The sequence below is a fragment of the Ammospiza caudacuta genome, chromosome Z (assembly GCF_027887145.1).
Source record: "Ammospiza caudacuta isolate bAmmCau1 chromosome Z, bAmmCau1.pri, whole genome shotgun sequence".
NCBI classification, from domain to species: Eukaryota; Metazoa; Chordata; class Aves; order Passeriformes; family Passerellidae; genus Ammospiza; species Ammospiza caudacuta.
Genome location: NC_080632.1, coordinates 47987221 through 48012886, shown reverse-complemented (window position 1 = coordinate 48012886; position 25666 = coordinate 47987221). Strand labels below are relative to the sequence as shown.

Here is a 25666-nt window from a genome sequence, read left to right as displayed (position 1 = left end):
ACCTTGGCTCCTGTTCAGCTGCTGTCATCAGCACCCCCAGGTCCCTTTCTGCCTGGCCCCTGTCCAGTCACTCTGTCCCCAGCCTGTAACTCTGCAGGGAATTGCTGTGGCCAAAGTGCAGGACCTGGCACTTGGTCTTGTTAAACCTCAGATTGTTGGGCTCAGCCCATCTATCCAGCCTGTCCAGGTCTCCCTGCAGAGCCCTCCTACCCTCCAGCGGATCAACACTCACACCCAGCTTGGTGTCATCTGCTAATTTGCTGTGGTAGACTCAATCCCTTCATTTGAATCATCAGAAAAGAAAGTAAACAGGACTGAGCCCAACACAGATCCCTGGAGGACACCGCTGGTGACTGAATCCCAGCTGGATGCAGCACCATTTGCCACCACTCTCTGGGCCCATCCCCAAATTACTATTTGGGAAAGGCCAGAGAATACATATTGTTCTGGTTTTTTTTTATTGTTCTCTAATCCACTTCTGTGCTAGCAATCTATGAAAAACTATAAATCTATGATAAACTGTCTGCAGCCTGTAAATTTTCAGGTAAAATAGCATGTTTACTCCAGCTTACCTAGGCTCCAGTGTCTCCAGTAAGGACCTGGACCCATTTAATCTGTTTTCCTGACAGTGATGGTTGTAGCTTTGCCCGTCATTCTTCAGAAGTTTTCTTTGTCCTTCCTGTGTCTGCCACTTCAACAAGTCTAGAGTAGTTCCTTAGTGGGCTCATTCTGGTAAAATAATAAACCCACCAATTTGCTTGGGGAAAGCTTTGTGGAAGGAAGTTAGAGCATAGGTCTTACAAGAGGTGGCTTAGGGAGCTGAGGATGTTTAGCTGGAGAGAAGGAGGCTCAGAGAAGGGATCTTGTCACTCTCTACAGCTGTCTGAGAGGATGTTGCTGTGAGATGAGGGTCAGTATATTCTTTAAAATTTGGGTGTTAAAGTGGTAGGCGCTGCTGCCTATCTCTTGTCCCCAGCAAGGCTCTCCTGTCAAAAGGCAAGCTGAGTTAACATTCAGGCAATGCAGTCTAACCTCCACTCAACACTCACTGCATCTGGCTCAGCAACAGAAGCAAGAAAGGCTCTTTTGCAAGGTTTTATTCCAGCAGAATAACACAGTATCTGAAGGCAAACCCAGGGAAAGAGGATGAACCCTGTGGAGCAGTTAGTTTATAAAGGGGAAGGGGTGGGGGGCAGAGCTGAGGGCTGGGCAGAGGGGCCTGGCCTCCAGGGGAACGGGAGTGGCCACCAGGGGTACCAAGGCAGTGGCAGGGGAATGAGAAACCAGAGGAAGTTGTGACGCCAAGACCATGGGGGAGTCTGTTTTTCCCTTTGGGAGGGATGACTATGGTAAGTAGTTAATGTTTCCAGGGTTGAGGGCTTGGGGATTGACTAAGGAGAGAGAGTTCATGGGATGCTACATATTCTCACAGGTAACAAGTGACAGGATGAGAGGATTGGCCCCAAGTTGCACCAAGGGAGGTTTAGATTGAATATCTGGAAACATTTCTTCACAGGAAGGGTGGTCAAGCCTTGGAACACACTACCCAGGGAACTGGTTAAGCCACCATCCCAGGAGGCACTTAAGGATGTGGTTTAGTGGTGGGCTTGGCGATATTAAGTTTGCAGTTGGTCTCAATCCTAAAGGTCGTTTCCAGCCTCACTGATCTGTGATTCTGTGAAGCACTGGAGGGGTCTCTGAGGATGGGTGATGGAAATGACCATTTCTAGCACAGCAGGTTGTTTTTAGTTTTATTATCAAGCTGGTGCTTCTGCTGTAGAATTGAAATAGGTATGAGGATAAGATTATTCCCATCCCAACACCACTGGCATGGAGTGATTTGTCTTAGCAGTCTTCTACTAACAGTGCTCAAAGTGAGTGGTGTAAGGTGTCACTATTTTCATTATCCAGGTTCATACAAATTCCATCAACATTGTACCAGAACACATTTAACCTCATTCAGGCAGCAGACACATAGTGCCACTGAGTGAGAGAAACAGGCAAGCCAAGAACCTGTGACACTCGGCCAAGAGTATCTTCTGTAACCAGAGGTCTTTCATGAAGGGCTTCATTATTTGACAATTTTTGTAGCAATAACTGTAGTTGACTTGAGTTGACAGGATGCCCCTGTGTTCTCTGCTTTCCAGACAGTTCTGCTCAAATGCAGATACTATTGTGCCATAAAAGTGGCTAAAAGGGTTAAGGCTCTGAGCTTAAAGGCTTAGATTCTGGGGGAATTTGTAGATATTTGGTAGACATTATTATTCACTTATGCAGAATAAGCCTCTACAGTATTGTTGTTGCTGCAATCTCCTGTTCCAGGGTGAGTCCTTGTTTGTTTTGTGTCTGATACAGTATTAATTTTCAGAGCTAACTACTGCAGTGTAGTCTGACTTTAAGCACTAAATTAAAAATATGAAAAATTAAAAATAATAAAAACTCCTCATGCAAGAAGAAACATCTACTCTGGATACCAGAAAAATACATGTATACTAACCTAGCTTTGTGCTGTATTAGAGACTGAGTATTACTTTCCTTTTTATGTAAATATAGAATGATAAAGTACTGTAACCTTGCAGTATAATATCCCATGCTATAAATCATGGTGATGACGTGCTTCCAGGTCTACAGTTGTCTAAGCTTTCACCATGTCTAAATTCTCACTAATGCTGACAGTGATCATCCAGAGCGATGCTGACAGTGAAAAAGCAGCAAAAATTTAATTATAAAATACCTTGTCTTTTGTGGTCCTGAGCTTTCACATCTGCAATTTCACTCCATATAACCTATATTGAAGCTAAGAATATTGATGCTAAGAACACTACACTAACCACTTGAACAGTACTATAACACATGGAATCAAGTATCTTACATGTTTATTTGTGTAAGAAGGCTTCTGCAGTCACTGTTTTTTAAACTGCTTGAAGAGGTCAGAGAGTACAGCTAGATAATTGTTGTAGGACCATTCTAACTGAAATAAAAATCTCCACAGGAGAGCCAACCAAAACCACATACCACAGACATCTATATTTCCCTAACCTGAAGACCTGAACATGGTATGTCTCTTGTATCACAGAGTAGGTACATTATTCCAACTAAACCTCCTTTTTTGGCTCCATAAAACTATTTAGTAAATGTGCTTTGCTATTTCTCTCCACATAAAAGGTTCTTTCTTTGCTCCCAAAGTATACATCATAATGGGATGAGGTTTGAATTTGTTTCCAATCTCCACACCAGGATTTTATATGTATCTCTTACTCTCCCAAATGTACTGTTTATGGCCATTGTGCAAATATTGCTCTAATGAGATCAATTAAGAATTACATATATTTTGAACTTTATAACTGAAAGTAGAATGCATCTATGCCTTCTATTTAATGTCCATGGGTAGAACTCTCCTGTTCTGCTATATGAATTGTCTGTAATAAGATATCAGACAATGGCTAGTAGAGTGGAGTTGATAATCACCAGGTTAAAAGCCCAATCTGTCTCTTGAGTTTCATGTTTCATGTACTGGAACTGCTTACAAGGTTTTGGTTTGGTTCTACTTGCTTACTTTATACATATTTTTTCCATAACAGAATAATACGTATTGGTTTGTTAGGTTCAGAGTACAAAAAGAAGAATTTGGTGTTTACAGGGATGAGTAAAACTATTGAAGGTATGCACCAGAAAAATAAGTTTCTTTGGCCAGAAATGAAAGAAATACTGTAAGTAATGAGCATGGATAATTATTTTATTCTGGAAAAGGGCAAATTATTACTACTTGATAAAGATTATATATCAGGACTTCATTGTCTGTAACAGCATTTCAATAGCACTACTTGATATTATCAGTAAAAATAGCTCCACTAACAGCAGGATCATTTGCATTCTCTTAAATTCAATTAGGCAAAGTCACCAGATTAAAGTTCAGAAAAAGAAGAAAGATATTTAAAAGACTGTCCAAAGTTGTGCAGTCTCTAGTGTGCGCTTCTCTTACCCCTTGTTTCAATTGCAAGATTTAACAGCTATGAATGCACATTGCTTTGTGGGACAAGAAGGAATTTTAAGTGCTAAGAAAAAGTACATGCATAACCCACAGTGAAACACAGGTTTGTTCCTGGCGGTCTTAACAGACATAGAGAGATACAGGTAAAGAGACAGTGAATATAAATAAGGAAAATGAATAAACTAGGTTTTGTTTTGGATTCTCACTGAATCAATGAAGTGGGGATGTGGAATTTCTCTGAGTTTTTGTGACCATGGCTATTCTATAATTCTATCATTCATGCTGCCTGGTATGAGTGGAAATATTTGTGTGAATGCCAATCATCCTTCATTTTTAATGAGAAATTTTTTAAAAATATCCTTCTATGGATTCTCTGGTGCTTATGATACAGTTGATCAATTTCTTTCTCCACAAAGCAATTTTTATAAAATACTCCTTAAACTTGAGGCAACAACAATAAACTGGGTCTTCTACAATAAGTGCAGACTGTTAATGCTTGGAGAGTTCATGACTGAGAAACTCTTGTAAGCCTGAAAATGGTCGAGACTCCTTGCATTGTGGAGATACATGATGGAGTTGCATAGACAGCATATTGAGGAAGACCCTTTTATCCCCTGTATTCTAGTGGCTCCTCTTCCAGGCAATCTTGGGAGGTATGGGTACTTGAAATACATGTTTCAGCTCCTGAAGTCTGTTTAATAGTTATTGTCATTGCAGTGTGAAAATATATCTGCAGTTACACCTCATCACAAATTTTGGATGGGTTTTTCTGAATGTGTGGGCAATTGTAGGAGGAAATAGCCTTAATTTCATACAAGTAACAACTCCAATACTGTTAATGAAACTTATTATCATCTTCCCTTACACAGCACTATTTATCTACAATGACTAAAGGTGTAAAGTTCTGGAATTAAAGCATTAATGGGGTTTTTCATGGATCAATAAGCAAACTTTAGATTCCTAATTTGAAAGATTTGCACTAATTTCTGTGACTGGCTTTGACCAACTGGAGATCTTCTTTGAAGCGGTGGACACTTTTGCTGTAATTTTTTTTGGTGAAGAACTTACTGGATCTGAAAATCAGATCTGAAGCTGGTCAAAGTGAGTAGAAAATTTTTCTGATGTCTACAATGACATTGTGCTTAGAGTGGAAACCTTGAATGGCTCCTGAATGCCCTGGAACAAAATACCAAGCAAGAGGTACTTTACTGAAAGATTTTTCATGTAAGTCCCTAAAGGTTTTGGCTGTGTGAAGATGAACTTTTCCACTGGATGACTGTGTTGAAATAGCTAATCTTATGATACAATCAATCTATTTCACCAAGGAAAGTTACTATAGTGGAGATAGCTATTGTCACAAGCTCACTGTCCCATATGGTCCTAGTGGCTCCACTGAAGTACAACAAGATTTGGAACTTCATTTTATGGTAAAGAAAATAATGAAGATGCTTCAGGTTTAATTGGCTTGTCCCATGAAATTTGGTCCAGATGGCAGAAGTACCACCTGGCTTTGTTTGAGGTAGTCCTGGGAAGCAAACAAAACCTTCTGCACAGTTTGTGCTGGCTTACTGCTTAGTTCCATTTTCAGATGAGGATGAGCAGTTCTTTCAGGTGTGCTCATTGCCAGACCCATCAGGGCTTTCTGACTAAACTCCATGCTGGCATAGTCACTCAAGAGTGGTACTTTCGTGGAAATGGTGTCTTCTTCACTTGTCACTGCTTCTGCAGGGATTTCTTCATGCCTTGGACTCATGTCTATGCTATTGCTAGGTTTTTCTGACTGGCAGGTGTTATGCTTGTTGTCTTCTCCACCATCTACGGAGAGATCTAGGGTCAGAGGAACCTTTGATTCATGCTCTATGACAAAAAGGCTGGTGGTATCATTGTCTGATAGGGCCTGAAGCAGTGATCCTGAAACGCATTTCCAATTAGCCTGTGGGAGAAAGCAAGAAAAAAGAATAACATGCTAATTAATCCATTTTAGCACATCTTTGGTTTTAGAAATATAACTTAAAGTACCTAATTTAAAGGACCATCATCTCTGGTCCCATAGTATTTAATCAGTTTTCCTTGCTTTTGTGTTTACTCTACACCAAAATTAGTGATGATAAAATGTAAGCCTCATAATGTGCTGTTCTGAGAACACAGCTTTCAAAAAATTTAGCAAATATATTACTGTGAAAAGGCAGAAATTTGAACAGCAGCCAGAAAACATTAAGCTGTCAGCTGCTATGAACAGTTTGTTATTAAACTTCATGCCATGCTGTGATCTGGGTATACCTGGGGTAATAATTTTTTTGCAAATTCTGGATGGTTAAATGGAGAACTGTTGGTAAAACTAAGCTTCCTTATTTTCCTTCTAGATTCTTCTGTGTTTGCCATAATGGTTTTTAAATTATGAGCAGGCTGGTATAGCTATTAGATATTCTTCTTTCCTTCCCCCCCTACCTCCCTGTCTCCACCTGCTCTAAACTTGTTTACAATGGGCTTTTTTGCAAGTGTGCATTGTTTTTTATTTTCTTTCTTCTTACAAGTTGTGATCTGACTGAGAAATGAGAATGTTGTTCTTCGAAGCCTCAGGAATACCAAATAAAATCTCTCTCTTTTTTACTTGTAATGGGATAAGTAGACATCACTACATGGTTAACTTCTTCCTTTTTTTAATAAAGATCTGTATGATATGTATGTTCATTATCGTATTTTTTTTAATTTTGAGCAGCCCAAATTCAAAAGCTAACAAATCTGAAATAGGTTTTATGTCTACCTGGACTTTAGTAAAGCACATGATACCATTTCCCACGGAGTTCTCCTGGATAAATGGGCTGCTCCTGGCTTAGGCAGTTATACTCTTCACTGGGTAAAAAACTGCCTGGATGGCCAGGCCCAGAGAGTGGTGGTGAGTGGAGTTACATCCAGCTGGTGTTCAGCCACCAGTGCTGCTCCCCAGGGCTCAGTACTGGGGCCAGTCCTGTTTAACATCTTCACCAGTGATCTCATGGAGGGCACCCTCAATCAGTTCACAGGTGACACCAAGCTGGGTGGGAGTGCTGATCTGCTGGAGGGCAGGGAGGCTCTGCAGAGGGATCTGGGCAGGCTGGATCATGGCTGAGGCCAATGGTGAGAGGTTCAACAAGGCCCAGTGCTGGGTCCTGCCCTTGGGTCACAGCAACCCCAGGCAGCTCCACAGGCTGGGGCAGAGTGGCTGGAAAGGAGCTGGGGGTGCTGGTGACAGCAGCTGAACATGAGCCAGGCTGTGCCCAGGGGGCCAAGAAGGCCAATGGCATCCTGGCCTGGATCAGCAATGCTGTGGCCAGCAGGGCCAGGGCAGGGATTGTCCCCCTGTGCTGGGCCCTGCTGAGGCCACACCTGGAATCCTGTCCAGTGCTGAGCTCTCAGTTTAGGAAGGACTTTGAGGTGCTAGAGTGTGTCCAGAGAAGGGCAACAGAGAGGTGGAAGGGTCTGGAGCACAAGTCTAATGGGGAGCTGGAGGTGTTCAGCCTGGAAAAAAGGAGGCTCCGGGGGGACCTTATACTCCCTGCAATTGCCTGAAAGGAGGATGTAGCCAGGTGGGGGTTGGCCTCTTTGCCTAGGTAACAAGTGACAGGATGACAGGAAATGGCCTCAGGTTGTACTAGGAAAGGTTTAGATTGGATATTAGGAAGAATTTCTTCTCAAAAAGTGTGGTCAGGCTGTCCAGGGATGTGGTGGATTCACCATCCCTGAAAGTGTTTGGGAAAGGTCTTCCTGTGTCAGTTGGAGACATGGATCATTGGTGAACTGGTTAATGGTTAGACTTGATGATCATGGAGGTCTTTTCTAAACAACATAGCAATGCTAGGATTCTGTCTGAAAGAGGCAATAGGCAAAGAAGAAGAAGCATCTTTGAAGAATTTTGGCTATATATGAAGACCAGGAGACTGGTTTGAGTGACTGACTGACATTTTAGTTCCCCACAGTTCATTTTCCTCATCTCGGTAATGACAATATCTTCAGTTCCTCCTGCTGCTCTGTACCATGGGATGTATGATTTATATTTTGTTAAGTAATCCCCTGGATTACTGGACAACAAGTTGTCTTGCTGTCTTTTTTGGATTATTTTTGTATTTTTTGTCATGAGTTGCTAAGTTGCTCAACTAAACTGATGTAGTTCAGTCTTGGAACAACTAGAAATCAAATGTATGTACAGAATATAGCAAGATTTGCTCCCTGCCTCTGTTTTGCCTTACCTATTTGGGGAATACCTTTCTCCACAGTTCATTAATTGTTCAGATTACCAAATTAATTCTAGACAATGTATCTGCTAAACTGTTTACTGTACTGTCTCCTGACATAGTGCTTTTTCTGCTTTCTTCCAAACGATTATCTGGTGTCTGGTATTTCTGTGTCTAACATGTTATGAACATTGCAATATTATCTACCAGGCATGGTTAATACAAACTTCATTTTCTTTGACAGTTTCTTTGCTTCTGCAAGAAAAGTTAAAGGCATTTTTAATTCATATATTTTGCTTTTATGCATTTTATGTCAAAATGGCACTGTGGTTCGTAAAACCTACTTATCCTTTCTGTAGCATGCAGTCTCAGCATGTTTCACTTGCATTTCTTCATTGCAAAATGGCTATCTAATGACTAGCTCTGAACTCATGACTTCTTTAGCTGCATTTAGGTGGAAGAAAGCAAGTGAGAAAGTCCTGATCTGGAATATGAAAATTCCTACTTGCTCTGTTGCAGGAAGCAATGTTGATGTTCAGCAAAACTTCTGATTATCAGCAGACTATCAGGGTCTTCTGAAATACTGTTTCTGATTAGTTCACTCTGTATCCCAGTTCTGGACACTAGATACCTACCTAGCCAATGCCCAAAATTTGATGAGATAGAAGTCTGCTTGTTAAAGCTTGTGAGAGGAACTGCTAGATTGTGAAGGGCCAACTTAAGTTCAAGTCTTCCAGAAAAAGAGATTTATAAAGGAAAGCAGTAGGAATTCCTGATACAAAACCACAATCATAGGTGGTCTGAGACTTACGAGATGAATTTATGTGTTCTAAAAGGAGGACTTTTAGTATCAGATGTCACAAAAACTGCAGCAGAAATCTTGCTAAAAGTGGGAAGGCAAGGAGGTGAAGATACAAATAAGTCCACTAATAGGCAAAAGTGGATAATGTGGTCTCCAGCAGTTGATTCTAATAGCTGTATTTTTTCCTAACAGCTGATTTTCCTGCTTATTTAGTACTGAAATTCTGGTATACTTAGCAAAATAAAGGGGAAAGCTGTGGGCAAGATGTGAGCATGCTGCTGAACCTTGGGGCCTATAGGTAGGTAGGTGCTCCTCAGACAGCCACCAGCTGCCAGACAGAACCCCTGGATTGCTTTGGAGGCAAGCTGAGGAGCAGTCTTCAGAAAATACCATGTTACATGGCCTCTCTCATTAGACTTCTCTGGAATTAGGTCACAATCCACTACTTTGTATTTTGAACAACTTGTACTTAATAATCAGTTTGAGTTGGTGAAAACTGACTGGTTAATGGTCAGACTTCATGGCACTTCATTTTATGGTAAGGAAAATAATGAAGATGCTTCAGGTTTAATTGGCTTGTCCCATGAAATTTGGTCCAGATGGACAAAAAACCTCTGAATTTCTCTCTTTAGACTCCATCTACCTCCATTCAGCTTTGATTTGTTCTTTTAAGGATCATGTCTTTAAAAATGCTTTACAATGTACTCAAAAACAGTCTGAGACCTTTATTAGATTTTACAGTGTATACAGCCTATGCCTAAATAGAAACTATCCCCATCCTATATTTTGAATATTACTCTGGCTTCCAAGCAGTTGATGTTAGACATTCTCTTGAGTAAAGTGTCAAAGGACAGATAACTAGCACTATAGCTTAATCAAAGATCTCCCCTGTGTATTTTTTTCATGCTGTCAGAAGAGTACTCACCACATCCTGGAGTGCAGTGCTGTTTCCTGGGGTGGGCACACTGTGCCAATATGATATTTTCAGCCTGTAAAGAAGTACTTTACATTTAACATCAGGTTAGATGACTGACATTTCCTATGCATCTAAATTAATTATTGTTCATACATAACATATTGACATTTTTGTAACCATAAAAAAGGTGTTCTACAGGGACATTTAAGCATAATGCTAATTAAAAGCTGAAGAACAAACTTGGTTGTCTATACTGAAATACTGAGTTAATGATGATTAACATCCTTATTTAATGACAAAGGAGCTGTGAAAGTACCGGCAATGTTGTCTCTTTCTGTACTTTTAATCTATATATCTAATATTTCTATACATCTAATTTGTTATCATTTCCACAAATCCTCCATCTTCCTTGAGGTCTTTGGGATATAAAAAACAAAGCTTGTTTTAGTAAGTATTTGCTCCTGGGCTTTGATTTAAAAGTTTCCTTTCCCCTGAAAACAAATGCTTCTGCATTCAGCCCCTGTGCAATGGCACCGGTAGCCTGGAAGAAGCTCTAAGGAGACAACACAACTCCTGCTCTTTCCTGATTGTTTTGAGTTTGGCTCTTTCTGGCAGCTATCACATACAGTATCTCACCTCCATAAAAAAAGCCTCAACAAAGCTGTAAGAGAGGCTGAGACTTTAAGTAGTCCAACACTCTGCATTAGTGTTGGTTTCAGTATTTTCCTGTTTTGAAAGTAAAGCTAGACTTAGGGTACTTTGCCTCTGCTTAGGCTGTGGTTGGAGGTGAAAACTGTGGCTGTAAAGTTACTGAATCTCCTGCTGATCCTGTGAAGATGGGTGTTTGGCTGGCTGGTGACCCTTTTCTTAAAAATCAAGAAGGCAATTGAGACGAGGGTATCACTGGGACCCTTTATCTCAGTTCAAATGTTCAATATTACTACAAATGTACAAATTTAAGCACTATTTTGTAGTGCTACACTGGGCTTCTGGGTGCTGCCTGGTTGTTTTGTGTTTTGTTTTACTTTTTTCCCCTTTCTTCTTTCCTACTGAGCCCAGACAAAGAGGTGTAGTCTTATACTGAACACAATAAAGTTTACTCTAGGTCAAAACTAGGTAAGTCTCAGAAGTTCCTGCCAAAACTGTTGTATCAGACACAGTGCAACTTAGAATACAATCTGAAAAGGCAGAGTCTGTTTCCCAGTGGCAAGGACAAGTGTTAAAAGCTAAAGCAGGCTGTGTCATGCTGTGTGGCTCTCAAGCCACTGATTGTGCCAACTGTCCTTCAGCAGTTGTGCTTTCATCTTCTGAGGCTGGTGCTTTGTGAAGAAGAGTAAAAGGGAAGGTAGTGTTCTAGGACACCAAATAGTAACATGAGTGGTTGTATGCAATTAGGTTTGTCAGAAAATTATTATTGGAACCCATTACTATGCAAACTGTCTAGTCATAGTGTATGCTCCTGATATTGTACTTCAGATTATTATGTGGGGGTGAATACTTTATTATTGCAGAAACCAATTTTTCATAAAATAAAAGGACCATTGCCAGAACTTACAGTCACCCTTATTATTCTCTCTTGTTCCTATGCATGTATTGCTCCTTGTCATTATGTGCTTATATGCATACTTTATAAATTTAATATCCAAATGTGTTTACAAGAAACATCTTAGATAAAATTTATCAAATGCATGCTTTATCTATATATATGTTGCATATGTCCCAGTGTGAGAAATGGTCCTGTCTCTTTCTAAGAGTGTTTGTGACAGGAGGTAGTCACATAAAGGAACCAAAATCTAAAGAGTAAGATTTTTTACAAATTTGTTTTACCATTTAAATTAGCTTATAGTGGCTTGTAATTGCTCTCACTGTGAGGTTACTGTGGTGCTTTTGGTGTTGCGCATTTTTTGAGTTGTGTTGCCTTTAATGACAAGAAAGGCCTGGGGTCATGAAACTCAGAGCTAAGCAAAACAAGAGTGCTGCTAGCAACTCCAGCCAATATTCTGTTCTTACCTTTTAATCACCAGAGAACAAGTGAGAGGTGCAAAAACCAGAATGAGTACCATGCTGAAACAAAGACCAATCACAAAACCTTCAAGTTCTCCTTTATCTGATGGGAAACAGAAAGCTTGAATCAGATTTATGGTGTTAAGTACAGAAAGACCTTATTAACTTCATGAGAGAAATATTTCAAAGAGAAGTCAAAGCCAACTTTACACATTGTTCTGGAATTTAAGTAAAATTTAGTTAAAACTAAAGCTGGTGTTCTCAGGGGAGTGTGGGCTTTTCAGGTTTGTATTTTTAAGCTATATGGGTATCATAGAATCACAGAATGGTTGGGATTGGAAGGGATCTCTGAAGCTCATGTATTCTAATCCCCTACTAGCAGGTTCACCTAAAGCAGGTGAGACAGGATTGCTTCCAGGCAGGTTTTGAGTATCTGTATGGAAGAAGACTCTGCAGCCTCTCTGGTCAATATCACCCTCACGGTAAAGAAGTTCATCGTGTTCAGGTGGAAATTCCTGTGTCTCAGTTTATGCTCATTGCCTCTTTTTGTGTCGTTTGGCACCCCAGAAAAGGGTCTGGCCCCATTTTCCTGACACTTGCCCTTAGGGTATTTGTATATATTGTTGAGGTCCCTTCTTTGTTGCCTCTTCTCCATGGTAAAAAGGCCCAGCTCTCCCTGCCTTTCCTCGCTAGTAAGGTGCTCCAGCTCCCTAAACACCTTTGCAGCTCTCCACTGGACCCACTCCAGCAGCTCCATGTCTCTGTTGTCCTGAGGAGCCCAGAACTGGACACAGCACTCCAGGTGAGGCCTCAGCAGGGCTGACTAGAGGGGCAGGATCACCTCCCTCCACCTGCTGGCAATGCTCTTCCCAATGCCCCCAGGATACCATTGGCCTTCTTGGCCACCGGGACACACTGCTGGCTCATGGAGAGCTTCTTGTCCACCAGGACCCCCAGGTCCTTCTCCACAGAGCTGCTCCCCAGCAGGGCAGCCCCAGCCTGTGCTGGTGCCTGGGGTTATTCCTCCCCAGCTGCAGGACCCTGCACTTGCCCTTGCTGAACTTCAGATGGTTCTTTTTCCATCTCCAACCTGCCAAGTGGTTTATTTCCTCCCCAAGCTGTTATGTGAGCTCTAACTTCTTTAACAGGTCAGGACCCTCATGCACATCTGACATTATAAGAAACTATTTAAATGAAAGTAGCTTTTTATTGATTTCAGGATTTACTGGTAGTGTTTGGGGGTTTTTTTGGTTGGTTGGTTTTCGTTTTTGTTTTCTGGGGATTTTGCTTGTTTGTTTGTTTGTTTGTTTGTGGGTTTTTTATTTGATTGGGCTTTATTTTGTTTTAGGGTTGTTTTGAGAGGTCATGCCTGGTCCTGATAGCAATAACACAGCTTGTGTATTTAGATAGTGTCCGTGCTTTAACTTTTAAGATCATTAAGACCACTTTATCTGTAATCAGTCATTTGTCAAGCCTTGAAGCAAACCTATGTCTCTTATTGCCTCTTAATACTTGCTTGAGATATTTTCTATCAAGATCCCACCTACCTACAGAGGAGAAAGTGTTTGAGAGGTTAATGAATGTTGATAAAATGCTCAGGCTAACACAAGGACCAAAGCTGACTGTGATGTTAAGAGGGAGTCAGTGTAGATGTCTTTGTTATAGATTTTTGATGTCTCCTTCATTATAGGAGACATCAAAAGTTTAAAAATAGTGCGTGTATAGTGTGGCCAGTTCATGATTGTGTTACTGATATTGACAAATCATACTTGCAAAAAAAAAAAACCCTTGCTTTTTCTTTTCCTACCCATCCCCCAACAATAGTAGGTTTTTTTTTACCAAACAGCTACCTAACATTCAAAACTAATTTGGAAAACTGCAAATTGCTCTGTTGCTGAAATTTGTTCTCTATAGCAAAGAAACCTTAGATACTTCTAATGGATTAAACCTGTGAAATGTTTGGGAAGAGCAAAAATAGTAAATGTAATATTTAAATTCAGTGTAATTACTTGATTTTTAAAAAATGTTGTGTTAATTTCACTCTGCATTTTTTTACTTCACTGAAAAATTGAATACTTTTCAAATACATACTTGGTAGGATGAATGAAATAGAGCCTTGAAGAAAGTTCTAGGGAGAGGCTTTAATGTTTTGTGTTGACAGGAGGAAGTTTTCAGTGGGGTGAGGAGGGGTGCAAATCCTGTTGATTTCAAGGAAGATTTTAAATTTCTTTCTTTTTATCTCTTTACATTTTTGACTATTTATTTGTATGGTTTTATATCTCTTTCACTTAACACAAAAAATCTACTCTGGGGAGAAACCATTTGCATACTTCTGTTTCTGAATATCACAGGTTCCTGATACCATCTTAGCATGTTCTTTTATTTTTCTATTTAGAAATCTCCATTAAGGGAAGCTGTGGTCAAACAAAAAAAGTCTGTTGCAGCGTTAGTTTTAGTTTAACTGAGAAGGTGTTAAAAATGTTTCAAAGACTAAGTTTAGCCAACCTTATATGATTTGAAGATTTTTAGACTTTTAAAATGTTACTGTATTGGTCTTAGCCTATCCAGGCACTTCTGAGAAAAGTAAACTTTTGTCAGTGACCTAAAGGACTTGTTACTTAGAATGTACTTAAATTATCAGAAAGCAAAATATATTTTAGTTAGTGTTCACCCACACTAGGAGCAATTGAAAGGTACTTAATCTTTTATTTTTGCAGTTAATGGCTCAGGAAGCCAATTTTACATAACTGCTCAGGATTTTGCCAAAAGCAGATGATTGAACATTACTAGTCACAGACAGAAATTTCATCTGATGAAATCTAAAGAGTAATTGTCAATAAATAAATATATGTGCACATAGTTAGGACAAAAAGGTCAGAAAAAGTTTCAGAGATGAAGAACCCTAGTTCCCTGTATATTAGGTAATAAAATACAGGTAATATACAGATAATTAAATACTTTGTTCTGTGATACAAAGTTTACATCTTGCAGAGGACCAATTTTTTGTGTTTGTTCTCAGTAACTGAGGATTGACTAATAAACCTTGTGAGGTTTATTATTGAGAGGACATAAAGCAAAGATTCATGCTGGATAATAAAGATGCATAGGGGTTCCACAGTACCATATTTTGGAGTGCTGAAAGGCTGTGAAAGAGTCTGAGGTCCTTCTCCAGCACTAGTGAATCCTGAAATCTGCACACGATAGGTGGTCTTTTCCTTCAGTCCGGTAAGATGGTAACTTGTGATAGAAGTGTTGAGAGTAACAGCTGAAACACAAAAGGTTTTAGGAGGAGATGATTAGATGAGCTCTCATGGCTGAGCAGGTATCAGTGCAGCTGACTGGGCAAACAGCAAAATTTCAGTACCCTGATCCTCATCTGGAGCAAACCAGACTGTACAGATGCTCTTTGGATGGATACATTTTTCCCCAAAATATTTATGTATATTTTAAATCCAGCGGTTAAAAGCATGAGCTTTTGACACTCCAAGGCTGTATTGGGTTTGTATGGCCAAGTTTTGGTGGCAGGGGTGCTGCAGGAGTGGCTTCTGTGAGAAGCTGCTTCCCATGTCCAGCAGAGCCAATCCCAGCTGGCTCAGGATGGAGGTGCCCCTGGCCAGGGCTGAGCCCATTAGAAATGGCTCTGCGATAACAGATCTAAGAAGGAAAAAAAAGTTACTCTGCAAATGTAATTGCAGCCAGAGAAGAGCAGAGTGACAATATGTGAGAGGCACAGCCCTGCAGACACCAAGGCTGGTGAAGGAGGGGCAGGAGGTGCTCCAGGCACCAGAGCTGAGCTTCCCCTGCAGCCGTGGTGGGACCGTGGTGAGGCAGCTGTGGCCCTGCAGCCATGGAGGCCCCAGGGGATGCAGAGATCCATGTGCAGCCCCTGGAGGGGACCCAGGCCAGAGCAGGTGGATGTCTGAGACAAGGCTGTCACCCTGTGGGAGGCCTGGGCTGGAGCAGGGTCCTGACAGGGACCTCCAGACCCATGGAGAGAGGAGCCCATGCTGGAGCAGGTCCTGGTAGGACTCGTGACCCTGTGGGGAACCCACACTGGAGCAGGCTGGGCCTGAAGGACTTAATCCTGTAGGAAATAAATAGCGTGGATGCTGGAGCAGTTAGTGAAGAATGGTAACCCATGGGCTGTACTCATGCTGGAGAAGTTCATGGGAGAGCTGTCTCCCATGGGAGGCAATCCATGCCAGAGCAGGAGAAGGACTCTTCTCCCTGAGCAATGGCAGAAACAATCTGTGATGGACTGACTGTAACTCTCTCTGTGTCTCCCTGGTGGGGAAGAGCTGGAGGTGGGAAGGAGGGAGTGGTGGAGAAAGGTGTTTTAAAGATTTGTTTTACTTATCATTATCCTACTCTGAATTTTGTCAGCAATAAATTCCATCAATTTCCCCAAGTCAAGTTTGTTTTTCTCATGTGGTAATGTGTGATCTCTCCTAGTCATTATCTCAACCCGTGAATGTTTTGTTACATTTTCTCTCCCCTGTCCACCTGCAGAGCCAGAGTGGCTCTGGCTTCCAGTGGCTCTGGCATCCAGCCAGGGTCAAACCATCGCAGGTGATGAACACAGAAGGCTGCTTATACTTCATGAGAGGAAAATACATCTAACATGCTGAACAGTTGTTCTTAGGCTGAATGTAGGAGTTAACGTTAGGACTAGCCCTCTTCACATACTTTAGTCTCAATCCAGTTGTTAGTAGTGGTTTAGCTTGATTTATGCCAGTGCTATTACTCATCATTCAGTACAGAAACAGGGCTGTGCTTTCCGCTTTACCTGCTTTGTGGAGCTTTCAGCTAAACCTGCCTTTTCTGATAGTGCAGTGACTTTTCCCTTGGCCAGAATAATGTACAAACTGCCATGTTGTAAGGATGCCTTCGGGACAGAAATTACTCCTCAAGTTTGCCACTGTGGATTTAAAATCTTCACAGAAGGGGATGTGATGCTGCAGCCTATGGACTTCCTTCCCCCAAATTCTCCAGTAAAATTATACTTCCTGCCTGGAAAAAATGGCTCTTGGATGCCATGTCACTGCTGTCTTAACTGGTTAAGATAGAGAAAAAAAAAATTAAGTTCAGCCCTGGATGTTCCCATTCTGCCTGCTCTTGTGATTTCAGATAGGTATTTGAAGTGGAATAGAATCTCCAGAAGACCTTTTATGATTCTCTAAAGGCATAGGTCAACATGCATTATAGAACTTTTATTATCTCCCTTTGTCAGGTCTTACTTGATATTTTACTTCCTTAGAATGTCTTCAATTTTATTTGAAAGCCAGTACATACAAAGTTAATGTATAATTACTTATGGCAAAGAGATTTCCACTCTAGACCAGAAAGAAAATGTTTATCGAAAGAATATGGGGATTTTTTAAAATTGAAAACTCAAGTGGTCTGAATTCACAGCTATTAATTTATTCCTATTTGTAGAAGTTTCGTCATTTGTAGTTTAAGGTTGGAAAAGATCTCTAAGGTTATCCAAACTTAGTAATAAAAACTACCAATTTAATAAAATGTTTCCAAAATTAAATTTATAACGGTGTATTTAGAAACATAAGAAATGCAAACTGCTAAGTGAGTTAAAAAATGAAATACAGAATGTCTTGCATCTTATAGAAAGGCTCTGAATCAAGCTTGGATGAGGTGCTATGAAACATAAGTCATGCTTACATAACATAATATTAATTTGTGACTGAAATCGTAATAGTGAAAATGTGTGTCTTCCTTTAAGTGCTCCTAGAGAATTCTGTTGTAGTCTCAGAAATTTAATTTTTATGGAAATAGCAATATTTAATTTGAGATAAAAATTAGAAAATTCTAAGTGTTCATGGGAGCATCTAGAGCATTAAGAGTCTAACCAGGAGCTGACCTTTGAGAGCAGAGCACTCAATTTGTGCAGAAATCATAAATAACTCAGTAGAATACATGGTCTGAATGAAGCTCTTCTTTCATAACCCTGAGCTGCTGCTTTGTTCTGGCAGTGGTGACTTACCTGGAGACTTCTTCCTTGATGAATCTGTGTAACTGATCCTGTATCCCTGGAGAAAGCCCAGACGGTCTTCTGCAGGTATTTCAGTCCACTTCACAAGTGCAGAATGCTTTGTGATATTCAGAATTGTCACATTAGCGGGACCAGTCCTAGGAACTTGAAAAAAACAGATATTTGAGTTCTGCATCAATACCTGTGCAATGGACATACAAGACTGAATCCCAGCTGTTCCCAAGAGAGTTCTTGTCAAATTCTAGATGCTATAAATGCAATGTAAAGGGTCCACGAGAAAGGCAAAGTGCCACATAGTAAAAACCTCTCACCTTAAACAATACCAAAGTAGGTAGAAATTGTGACTCTCTCATTATGAATATTTTACTCCAATAGCAACAACTTTCATTTCAACTTGCAATATGAGACACTATGAAATTGGGATTGGAAAATCTGATTGAAATTGTATTTGAGCCACATGGGTCTGAGACCATCTTTCTGTTATTTTTGGTAATGTCACATATAATAAAAATATTTCTGTGGATGTGTCAGTAAGGAATAGCATTCAAGTTGCTCACTGCTAGGACATGACTGCTAAGAATAAAGGCAATGCTATCTGGAGAAAGTTGTTCAGTCGTCTGGAAAAGAAATCTTGTGTAGTCCTTTTTTTACTGCTACAAATAGGAAACAAGAAGAAATATAGAGGGGTGGGTTACACAAAGGGGAAGAATACCTCCTTCAATGAAGTAAAAGTGAGTCACTCCAAAAGTCTTTTCATGTTTTATGAAACTTTCACACTGACACACATCAGATGCATGTACCATTATTTTGTACAACTTATATGGCTGAAAATTGTCTGGAAAACAAATAAAGATATGTCAAGGTCTACTGAAAAGTTATAAATTACAAAGAATAAGAGGAAAATCAACAGCTTCATAGATTTTCTGTATATTTCTTGCTTTCTGAGACTCATAGCATAGCATAAGAATATAGCGCTTTCCACTGAGTACAAAATATGTACATCCTTCTTCAGTGCCTCTAGATGCTTTATGTAAACTATTTCAAAGCCAGTACAGACAAAACTTGGGTTTTCTTTTAGAAGATCACAGCTGTGTTTATAATCTCCCTACAGGAGACTTTAGCTGCTGAAGGAGAGATTAGGAACTAAAATGGCTGTAGTTATTTCAGGGATAGGTATTTCCCACTCAGCTAGAATACATAAACCCAAAGAAAAAACCCAGATGTAATGTGGCACTACTGATATTGCAGAAGGACAAAGGTAAACAGTGCTCTCTAGAAGACTTTGTAGAACTCTAAAGCTAAATGTTCTCCATTGCACATAAAAACAGTGCTGAATGGCCTTTGCAAGAGTTACCTACGTGATTTCAATCAACATTTTCAATGTTTGTTCCATATAGAAATCCCTGACTGACGCCCATCGTGTGTAGCATGGTAAGCAGAATACTGGAGTTGAGAATTTAGGCTTTGACAAGTATAGGCACTGGTATAAAACCAGAAATTAACCTTACGGAGTCTGTAACAGAGCAGTTTATATTGAAAGATAAGCTTACCTAGGTACAAGATGAAAGTTTTTTTTAAAGCCAGTAATGTATAGGTCTGTCTGGAATGTGGGCAAGGAGAGACATTGTACCAGTAGCTTAGCTGCATTTCTTGCCCAACAGTATCCAGAAGAACACTAATTAATACATCTTTTTATCCGCCTTAATGTTGCTAGGCATTAACTGATGACTTAGTACTGGACAATTATTAAGAGCAGTACTTATCTGGATGAAACTTTAGTTTGCCCTTAAAAACAGAACAAAAATTCTACTCTGCCCAACCAAAAATAACCAAGAAATGAAAGGGTGCTTCCATAGGAGATGTGGTGGTTGCTGTTACCTAATGTGAAATTTCCAGTAGCCGTAGTTATTATTTTCATGTGCATATTCTCTTTACTAGTGCCCCAGTCAACCACAAAACATTTTGGTTTGTATTCTGGAGTCCATGTGACAACTGCATTTGTTCCCTGGCTTTTGACATGGATTTGACCAGGCAAGTCTGTGAACAAATACACAATTAAAGGTCAATAAACAGGAAAGCAGTTTTCTCCCCTATTGTTTTTTCTTTCTCCCTTTTTCTCTGTTTTTTAAAGATTATTCACTAAGCAAATATAGCAACATAGCAAATGACTCACTTATCACAGTAAGGTTTACAATAGTATTTCAATAGAAGTAACTTAGCATTTACTACTTTACAGTGGTAGCTGGGAATTACAGTGTGGATTGCTGTACGAGAGTTTTCCTGATTTCTGATTGCTTGAAATTAAGTGGTTGTTCCAAGGCTCAGGAGAAAGATGTCAGGTGCTGCTAAATAACCTCCGGTGAGCCACTAGCAGCTGCTACACATGGAGTAACTCTGAGATAGTGCTTGCCTGAGCAGGGGTGGAGGAGAAGGGGCTAATGATAGATCATAGCTAAATGATTTCATATTTCATATGTTTTGAATTTTCTGAAAGGGTCTTGAAGATGTTGACATTTTTAAAGACAGGCCACGAAACTAGGAAGGACCTTCTGACTGACACTAAGGAGGGAAAAGGGCAACCTGCCATTTTGATGTAAGAAGTGGGCCTTGTGAGAGACATAAACATTCTCCATTCTGTCTCCTGTCTGGAAATGAATACAAGAAAGGCAAATTTCATTAATTGTGAGGGAGCTGTGGTTGTTTGACGGAGCTAGGGCTGTCTGAGATGGCTGGGATTGTTTATCCTGGAGAAAAGGAGGCTCAGGGGCGACCTTACGACTCTCTACAACTGTCTGAAAGGAGAATCCAGCAGGGTCAATCTCTTCTCCCAAGCAATAAGCCATGGGACAAGAGACATAGTCTTAAGCTGTGCTGGGGGAGGTATAGGCTCAACATTAGAAGGATTTTCTTCACAGAAAGAGAGTTTGGGCACTGGAATGGGCTGTGCAGGGTCGTGGTAGAGTCACTGTCCCTGGAGATGTTTAAGGAAAGAGTGGATGATGTGTCACTTTAGTGCCATAGTAGAGTCAACAGGGTAATGTTAGGCTGTAAGTTGGACTCAATGATTTCAGAGGCCTTTTCCAAAATAGTTCATTCTGTCATTCTGTAAAGAAAATTACTGTACTAGCTGACAAAAAGTTGTGTATGCTGAGAAGGAATTTATCTTAAGAATGCACTTAATGCAAGTATCCTCTCAGGAATTAGTGATAGATACAGAGAAGCTGCGCTAACATGCAAACAGAACAGGCATCTGGAGAGTGCCATGAAATACAGGCTCAGAGGTTCACTAGACAACTAATTGTCAGGCTCGAATTGATAGGATATATTTTATCAGAAGAGAGCTAAGGGACTGAAATGTAAGGGCAAAATCAAGTTGTTACCTCTTTGCAAGGAAAAGGAGAACAGCATGAGGAGAGTGTTAGAAAATTCTGGATAAGCAATCATTTGCAGCTATCAGAAGATCAATAAGGGTACTTGCACACTTCTTTATTGTGAATGCTATAGCTGAATTTAAAAGATCTTACTTCGTAAGAGAGGTTCTTATACTGCAATAAATACACCTCAAGACTGTAACATATGAAATTAGTTTATATTATAAGGAAGACATTATACAGTAAGTTTTATTCTTTAAATGAAAAGACTGTCTATTAAGGCCTCATAAAACTTACATCTTCATTAGAATGTGACATGTACATCCCAATGTGACATGTACATTCTATCTATTCTTTTCCTATGTGCCAGTTAGAGTAATACTGAAATAAAGGACAGTAGCAGGTCTCTTAATAGTTATTTAGCTAAAGAACTTAGACTTGCACATAGTTCTGTGAACTTTTTTAAACCACTGGCACCTACTTGATAGTGAGGACAATCCATAATACATTTTTCCACGTAAAATCCACCATTTTCCTTAGATCCAACACTCTAGCTTGACCAACAAAAGAGTGCTAAATTGAATATTAAATTGCTAGTCTGTTAACTTCTACTGAAGTATCTTAAGAAACAATTCTGACTCCTAGTATGTAAAAATATTACCTTAACATATATTCAAGAGAACAGTTTCACCTATCCCAAAGTCTGTGAAAACGTATCCTTAGAGATTGGTCATAAAACTTCCCCACCACTGTGGTGAATAAGGTAAATACCTGTTACAGGGAATTCTGGGACAATGTAGATAGCTCGTGGAGATTCTCCTGCTTCATTATAGGCAGAAATATTAAGTCTGTAGTAAGCCATGGAGACATTAACAAGAATTTTTCTGTCTTTGAGAGAGATGTGATTTGGTGGTTGGCTGCAACTGTTGGGTATTCTTTCCACATTAACAAAATATCCAAGGATATTCTCACTTTGTGCTACCTAGCAAGAGGAAAAACATTATTATTCTATAAATGCTGTTATGTCCTGTGCAGAAAATCAAGAGGAATTTAATTTTATAAACAAAATGTAGCCTTTAATGATGGGGATAAAATCATACTGTTTTAATTAAGTCATTAGGAATCAATAAAGCAAAGCATTTCCTTAAAATTAAAAGCATGCTTAAATTGAGAGGGGTTAAGTACATGATGAAGAATTTTCCTTAATTGAGATCCTAGTTATGTGTATGCAATTAGTAATAACAGCAGTGAAGCAGCTGTAACATTCTCTACATTTCAGTGGAACATATCCCTCATTTTCAGGAACTTGAAAGTTAATGAGAGGTGTTTAATTCAGATTTATGCCTCTGGATATCCTCATCTTCTAGGGCTTGATTAGGTATGTAGTATCTTTAAAGACAAATGCTAGAAATTATGCTGCAAATTTGGAATGTGTTAAATATCCATTGGTAGCAATTCTTGGTGGTGGTTCACTCATTATTTTACTGTACTAATCTTAATAAGAGATTGGAAAATGTGTGCACAGAAATGGAAATTACTGCAATATAGACAGAAACTTAATACATGAAAGCCTGTGAATACTTCAAGGATTATTTCTAACATCAAGATTGTCTGTTATTTCTGGCACAAAATTAATAGTGTGTAGATACCATGAAGCTGTGAGGCTGGGTTATCTGAATGAAATAACTGGATACTTTTGGAGTAAGAGAGACAGGAAGACATTTACTATTTTAAAAGGCAGGTACACGTATCTTATGAGGAATTTCAGAGGAAGATGGAAGCTCTTAAAATAAAAGCATGTTTTTTTCCCTGAAAAAGAAGGGAAGTTTTAGTAATTTTTCAAGAATATAAATTGATATAATTTTCCCCTGTTAGTTTCTAGCTCGTAAATCATCAGCATACAGATGCAATGAATTCTGCAGCAAGTATACAATATCCAATGCCTTTTGCCTATCAAGTGTAGACTCAATACAATGAGAAAGTCTGTTTTTCCCTGCAATGCAAGAATAGCATATACATAACAGAAGGTACCCAGACTGGAAGTGAACCTTACCTCCCACTTCAAGAGAACACTTCTTCTTCCTGGAGAGACTTGTGTAGTTACATTATATGATATTCTTGGCTTGTTCATGAGTTCTGGTAAATATGGAAAAAGATGGAGACATGCACTCAAATGAGTAATTCTGATGTTCATATTTTCAAGAGTATCTGAATATCCTATTCCATATGACACAAAATTTGGAAAAGCCTTTACATTCATACTTACAAGCAGTAGGATGAAACTATATTTCACTTACTGTGAGGGACCAAAATCTCCTTGCCCCAAATGCAAACACAGTTGAGATCATCCTTGGTCATGCATCTGAGCTGAACAATGTATGAAGACATAGCATTTAAATTTGAAATGGTGACATTGGACACATTACTTCCTACAGGCACCTAAAAAAAAACCATTTATGTAACAACAATAAAACATTATCTTATATTAATTGTCTTCTCAGCCTAAGACCAGCCTTCTGACTCAAAAGTAGAGGTTCCTGTCATCAAATAGGAATTATTGCACATTTTAGTCAAGCTATTTTCATTCTTTCAAGGCAACACCCTCTTTTTCATGAGCTTGTTCTGCTCACTCAAGACACTAAGTAACCTGGTCTAAATATTACTTTTAAAATCAATTAGACATTACATATACTGAAAAATAAAAATTTATTTAACTCAGCCTTGTTAGCATCCTCAAGAACAAGAAGTCAAGGGAAAACTAAACAATTAAAAAAAAAAGCCCTTATTTTTAGAAGTGTCATTGTGTCTGAATAGATCCACATGGCTGTTGTCTTAAACAGCATGACTGGAGTGAATGTGTGGCTGCCTGTATGCCTTGGTGCTGCAGAAGAGATTTGCATCTGCAACTGATGATGGCACTGGGGCCCCAGTAACTGTTCAGGAAATGGAATTTTGCTTGAAACAAAGACACCATCCCTGTCTAAGGAAAACCCTGAGCTGAAAAATACAGAGAAAATAAGGGAAAATATGATAGGAAACTGTTGTTATCACTTAAACTCTTCCCTAAAGCTCCCCAAAACCAACAGAGCCGCGCTGTAAGGTGAGCAGCTCTTCTTTTTGAATTTCTGCAGTACTTTATATTTTAATAAGTTAATTAATTAACTTCTGTGGGAGTGTGCTCACCTCCCTCTCCTCCACTTCCCCTCCATCCTGACCTTTACTTCTTGTAATCCTGATTAAGTGATAACCACTATCAGCAGTCATATTAGATGTGTCTTGACCAGCATCTGACTCAAGGTCGATTCGGAGCAGACAGATAACAACATGAAAGACAAGACAATATGAAAGACTGATTTTAACAGTTCATCCACCTACTTATAGTGCTGGTTAAGATTCAACTCAAGTCAACATTGGTTGAAGCTAATATTTGAAGAGAGCATGCATTTATGTCTTTAAGTGTCACATCTTTCCCTTTAAATAGTGGATAGCCCACAGCCTGTTGAGCTCTCCTGCACAGCAATGGGCTATTCAATGGGATCTCTCGAGTAAGGACAGTAATCTTAACTTCTGAAGATTACTCCTCAAGGATGAGAGAGTATTCATCTCACCAGATACTTGATAAGTGAATTGGAAATTATTCACTGAAAATTTTAAATCTCAATTAAATGATACAAAGGATTGATTGTGCACATACAATCCTTTAGATACAAACTGTTGACCAGGTCTGGGACTAAGTCTGAATCCAGAAGCAATTAGACTTGCAGGGGCTCTGAGAATAATTTTAGAATGCAAGGGGAGCCTTTTTTAACTATCATGACCCAATTAAAATGTCTTCCTCACAGTTCTGTCTGACTCTGTTCTCTGTGAAGTAATCAAGTGCTCATTGCCGTCTACTCCTGTTAAACCCCTTTCACATTTATTATCAAACTTTGCTAGATTTCTGTTTTATGTTAATAAACATAACTACTTTCTTATGAGTGAAGGATATTACTTTTAAATAATGTTGTCCATGACAACTTGATATAATTTTTTGCTAGTTGCAAAAGAATCCCACTACCCACAATATTACAGAAAGACTCCAAACAAGAGGGAAGAGGAATGGATTTAAAACCCAAATGTTAAATTACATTACATGTACATCCTACTCTTGATAAGCACTAGCTTTTTACATCCTCTATGCATGCATGGCTGTGGCATTCACATTCTCTGAAAAAATCCCTTTGTCCAGGATTTTTCTCCTGGGAAGCTGAGAAGCCTCAGAGGAAAGAAAAACAATAATTATCTCATTTGCTTCTCCTGGGTAGAATGTGTTTGGAGTTTGTTTACCCACAGGTGATTGTTTCATTCGATTCTGGGGTGAGTTG

The 25666-nt window shown here is 39.5% G+C and overlaps 1 protein-coding gene across 1 annotated transcript in view; it reads right to left on the bottom strand.

Annotated features, from left to right (window-relative positions):
- Window positions 1-5447: 5447 nt before the first annotated feature.
- The window catches only part of LOC131571531 (interleukin-6 receptor subunit beta-like), a 30938-nt gene continuing 10719 nt past the window's right edge, over window positions 5448-25666 (bottom strand). Inside the window, exons 6-15 of the mRNA XM_058824278.1 lie at window positions 23600-23741; window positions 23356-23438; window positions 22074-22284; window positions 19810-19968; window positions 18644-18766; window positions 17923-18075; window positions 15046-15189; window positions 11931-12027; window positions 9930-9993; window positions 5448-5924 (exon numbers count right to left, since the gene is read on the bottom strand). Of these exons, the coding sequence (XP_058680261.1) occupies window positions 5448-5924; window positions 9930-9993; window positions 11931-12027; window positions 15046-15189; window positions 17923-18075; window positions 18644-18766; window positions 19810-19968; window positions 22074-22284; window positions 23356-23438; window positions 23600-23741 (1653 nt within the window). The remainder of the gene's footprint in view (window positions 5925-9929; window positions 9994-11930; window positions 12028-15045; window positions 15190-17922; window positions 18076-18643; window positions 18767-19809; window positions 19969-22073; window positions 22285-23355; window positions 23439-23599; window positions 23742-25666) is intronic.